Source organism: Coenobita brevimanus, chromosome 17 (assembly GCF_032717465.1).
Source record: "Coenobita brevimanus isolate Jiangsu-jjx chromosome 17, ASM3271746v2, whole genome shotgun sequence".
Taxonomy (NCBI): domain Eukaryota; kingdom Metazoa; phylum Arthropoda; class Malacostraca; order Decapoda; family Coenobitidae; genus Coenobita; species Coenobita brevimanus.
Genome location: NC_136970.1, coordinates 39421355 through 39426354, shown reverse-complemented (window position 1 = coordinate 39426354; position 5000 = coordinate 39421355). Strand labels below are relative to the sequence as shown.

Below are 5000 nucleotides of genomic sequence, written 5' to 3'. Positions count from 1 at the left end.
GTCGGTCGGTCTCTGTCTGTCTGTTTGTCCGTTTGTCTTTCTGTCTGTCTCTGTCTGTATGTCTCTCTGTCTGTCCGTCCGTCCTTCCGTCTCTCTCTCTCTCTCTCTCTCTCTCTCTTTCTGGTTTCTTTCTCAGTATACCATATATATATACCGCCAACCTCACTTTTCCATTAAATTTCAACACTCTACTTTACAATGCAAGAGACTAACCAATAAACTCTTAATTTTTGTCTCATTCCTCTGTACATCTTTCTAACATCAACTACATCATTCTTTTCCTCCTCAGTGTAAGTCTATATGAGAGGTCTTCAGGCGTAACTTCCTCACAATTACGTGGAGTGAGTGCGTGAGTGCGTTTAAGTACTTGGGTAGTGTGATGAGTAAGGATGGAGGTTTGGAGGGTGAAGTGCTTGAAAGGGTACAACAAGGAAGAAAGGTTGCTGGTTCCTTGAAAGCAGTGATAAGAAACAGGGAAGTGAGCATGGAAGTGAAAAAGTTACTGCATGACAGTATTGTGATACCAACTCTAACGTATGGAAGTGAAGCTTGGACGTTGTTGGAGGGACAGAAGTCAAGAGTGAGAGCAGTGGAAATGAGTTGTCTGAGAGGAGCATGTGGAGTTACAGTGAGAGACAGGCAGACAAATGAGGAAGTGAAGGAGCGTTGTGGTGTGGATGTGGATGTGATAGGAAGCGTTAGGAGAAACACACTGAGGTGGTTTGGCCATGTGGAGAGCATGGAGAGTGAGAGACTGACAAGGAGAGTGTATGTGAGTGAGATGGAAGGGGGGAGAGGGAGGGGGAGGCCAAGGATGAGATGGAGGGATGGAGTGAAGAGGTATATGAGAGAAAGGGGTGTGAGCTGGGAGCAGGGTAGTGAAATGGCGGGGGACAGGGCTATATGGAGGCGATTTTTTGTGGTCACCCCTTACAGGATTAAGGCGTCTGGCAATAGATGAATAGATAGAGAGAATATTGCTCCCACGCCCAAGAGCCATTATGGAAGTTCGCACCCGGACATTTCAACATTAAATTCCTTCTTTATCTCATCTTAAATGTCAGGATCAACTTGCCTAACCCCGGCCCCCTACTCTCCTCATGGGGGCGGGATAGGATTGGATGATGGATGGATGGATGGATGATGGATGGATGATGGATGGATGATGGATGGATGGATGGATATTCGCTGACCAGGGGAAAAAAGCCTTGATAAATTTAGTTATGCTTTGCCACAACAAGGATTTTTTTTGCACCATTTTACTCCTGAATCAGGTGCACATTATGTTTCAGCCACTAATTGTACTACTGTATATATGACCACCGTCTTACATAGCAAAAATAAGTCTGTGCCAAAAGTGAGCTTCCCAATAAAATCATATCTCGCCCTTTTTGACACCTTGGCCTTTTCAACAACATTACTTCTTCCCATTTCGCTCTCTCTTCAACTTAGTCCTCTTTTGTTTCCCCCCTTCAATAAACTCAAAATGTTTGCTAAGTTTTTCTAACACTATGGATCCGGTGCTGTTCCTTCATCCGCTAAACTTTTTCAGCAACATTACTTCTTCCTAGTTCGCTCTCTCTTCAACTTAGCCCGCTTTTCTTTCCCCCCTTCAATAAACCCAGATTCTTTGCTAAGTTTTTCTAACACTATGGATCCTGTGCTGTTCCTTCATCCGCTAAACTTTTTCAGCAACATTACTTCTTTTCGTCCTCTCTTCAACTTACATTCTTTTCCCCCTTCAATAAACCCTAATTCTTTGCTAAGCCTTTCTAACACTATGGATCTGGTGCTGTTTCTTCATCTTCCCCCCTCCTCCCCGTGTGATTTTCCCATGCCTAATATTAATTTCTTCACAAGACATACTATACCTTCTGCCCTTGCTGGTCGCAATAGTAGCAGCAATAGTAATAGTAACAGTAGCAATAGTAATAGTAATAGAAATTAGATGTAGGTTACAGTCCTGATGGAATTTTACGTGTTCTCAAAAATTGTGCCTCTTTGCTGACACCCAGCCTAGGTAAGTTCATTCGGCTTTGTCAGTTTATACCTCTTCTTCTTGCTGGAAATTTGCTCTCACTCAGCCTGCATTCCTCAATCATGATTTTAAAATAGGACAAACGCTATAGGCACTTCTCAGCTTTCCGTCCTGCGCCTATGAATTTAAAGAATGGTGAGAGTAGCGATATTTATTTGTTGTTAATGTGTTTTATGTGTAAGGAGAACTGTGTAAGTAGTTATTAACTCGTATGGTTCGTGTTATATGATAACCTTATCAGTTATTCTTTCTGTTTCTCTACTGAATGAACATCCTGTCAGGGTGGTCAGTAGCAACAATGAAGGCAACAGACCACGATGACCCGCGAGAGGGCAGTAACGCTCGCCTCGTGTACTCCTTAGAGAAGAACGTCATCCACGAAGCTACAGGCAAGCCACTCTTCACCATCGACAGTCACTCCGGTAAGCTTCATCCAGCCCGAGATGTGTATATGCTTGATGGTTTTATGGGGGAGGTGGTGGCTGAGTCAGTAAAGAGGTGCCCTGCATTCCCAATACAGTAGACCCACGTTCGAATCCCGGCTGAGTCAGGGAACAGAGTATGGATTTGACTTTCAGCAGACTTTACTGATCTACCATAAGACCAGCCTACTTGTCGTAAAAACACTCCCGCTAATGTCAATACACCAGTCCTATATGAGACCCCTAACATGTATTCAATATGGACGATGGGTGTTAGCGCCGAAGTAGTGACATGTGGAGGTGAACTACGTAGGAGGACTACTGCTCCTCAGGGAACGGGCTCTCAAGTTTATGTCCCTAGTCAGACACACACACACACACACACACAAAAAAAAAAAACTCACAATGCTTCCAGACACTTAACAGCCGAGGAGGAGTGTTTTTTTTTTTTTAATGCAAGGAAGAAGGAACCAAAGGCCAGCAGCCCGCAAACCGTTCCTTCCAAGAAAAACAAAAAAAACAAAAGAGAGCCAAATTCAAGGTGCGTTCATTTCGAGATGCCTGGACACACTGCGTTTGAAAGACTGGAGATCATGGGAAGTAGGAAATACAGACATAGGGAGACAGTTCCAGAGTTGACCTGTTGCATACATGAAGGACTGGGAGTAACGGTTAACTCTTGCATTAGAGAGTTGGACAGAACAGGGATGAGAGTTTGTTGCTAGACGGGTTGAGATTAGCTTGTCCATAAAATTGATTAGTTTTACTGCCCTAACTATCATACATTTGGCAGAGAAACTATGAATGAATGTGAGTGTATTATTGAGTGTATAGTGTGTATAAGAATGCTGATTGAGGTTGTATATTACTGTTATTACTATCATACATTTGGCAGTGAAAGTAAGCATGAATGTGTGTGTATTATTGAGTGTATAGTGTGCATAAGATTGCTGTGGAGTCACATGGAGAGACAGGCTGACGAATGAGGATATAAAGGAGCGTTGTGGTGTGGATGTGGATGTGATAGGAAGCGTTATGAGGAACACACTGAGGTGGTTTGGCCATGTGGAGAGGATGGAGGGTGAAAGACTGACGAAGAGAGTGTATGTGAGTGAGGTGGAGGGGGGAAGAGGGAGGGGGAGCCGAGGATGAGATGGAGGGATGGGGTGGAGAGGTATATGAGAGAGGGGGTGTGTGAGTTGGGAGCAGGGCAGTGAGATGGCGGGGGACAGGGCGACTTGGAGGCGATTTGTTTGTGGCCACTCCAAACGGGATTGAGCCGTCTGGCAATAGATAGATAGAAGACTGCTGATGAAACTTGTATATTCACTGAGGTAGTTGGGATAATTATTTCACAATTATCTCTACTCCTCGTTAGCCTACGTGTCCTTAGATTCTCACAGTCTCACACAGTCTTACACAGTCTCACACAGTCTCTCACAGTCTCACACAGTCTCACACAGTCTCTCACAGTCTCTCACACAGTCTCACACAGTCTCACACAGTCTCTCACAGTCTCTCACAGTCTCACACAGTCTCACACAGTCTCTCACAGTCACTCACAGTCACTCACAGTCTCTCACAGTCTCACACAGTCTCTCACAGTCTCACACAGTCTCACACAGTCTCACACAGTCACTCACAGTCTCACACAGTCTCACACGCTAAAATTTCACACTAACCCTCTTTGAGTCTGATGGTTAAGAAGTTCCCTAACACCTCTCCTTAAGCGATTTATTTTGCTTATTCTAACTCGCAGTCCCCTTCTGTGTCTTTTAAATAACTGAAACTCCTCCATATTCAGCATAAATAACATACAGATTGATATTAACCAGCCGTATCCAAAAATAAATCGCTAAGGAAGAGGTGTTAGGGAGCTTCCTTACCCGACGAGAATACGGTCTTATATCCGTATTCTTGTCGGTTTAGGAGGCTCCCTAACACCTCTTCTTTAGCGATTTATTTTTGGTTACGGTTGGTTAATATCCTTTCGCACGCTATTTATGCAGAGATCGGCGATATTGGAAGGATTTTTGTTACACCGAAGAAGGTAGTAAGGTGTGATAAGCAAACTAAATCGCTAAGGAACAGGTGTCAGGGAGCTTCCTTGCCAGATGTGGATAGGGACCTAGGAGTGTGTGGATTTAGGAACCTTGATAGCACAGTGCAGTGAATATTGAAGTGAATACCCAAGTGAATATTGAAGTGAATATTGAAGTGATTTTTTGCCCTCCCCAGGTCACATCACCACCGCTGTGTGTTGCCTGGATCGAGAGAAGACAGAGAAGTACACGCTGAAGGTGGTGGCGACAGACGGAGGTGGACTTAAAGGTGGGTGTGAGGAGGGGTGAGGAGGAGGAAGGGTGAGGAGGAGTGGTGGGGAGGAGAAAGGGTGATGAGAAGGAGTTAGGAGGAAGAAGGATAAGGAAAGATGATGATGATGATGATGATGATCTGTGAGGAGGAGGAGGAGGGAGGAGGAGAAGGGGTGAGGAGAAGGGGATAGGAGGAAGAGAGGGGAGGAGGATGGGGATGAGAAA

The 5000-nt window shown here is 44.6% G+C and overlaps 1 protein-coding gene across 1 annotated transcript in view; it reads left to right on the top strand.

The window, feature by feature from the left end:
• Positions 1–5000, top strand: part of LOC145391157 (putative neural-cadherin 2) — a 93100-nt gene that overhangs the window by 13730 nt on the left and 74370 nt on the right. The window contains exons 8-9 of the mRNA XM_080265836.1: positions 2320–2460; positions 4699–4791. Of these exons, the coding sequence (XP_080121962.1) occupies positions 2320–2460; positions 4699–4791 (234 nt within the window). The remainder of the gene's footprint in view (positions 1–2319; positions 2461–4698; positions 4792–5000) is intronic.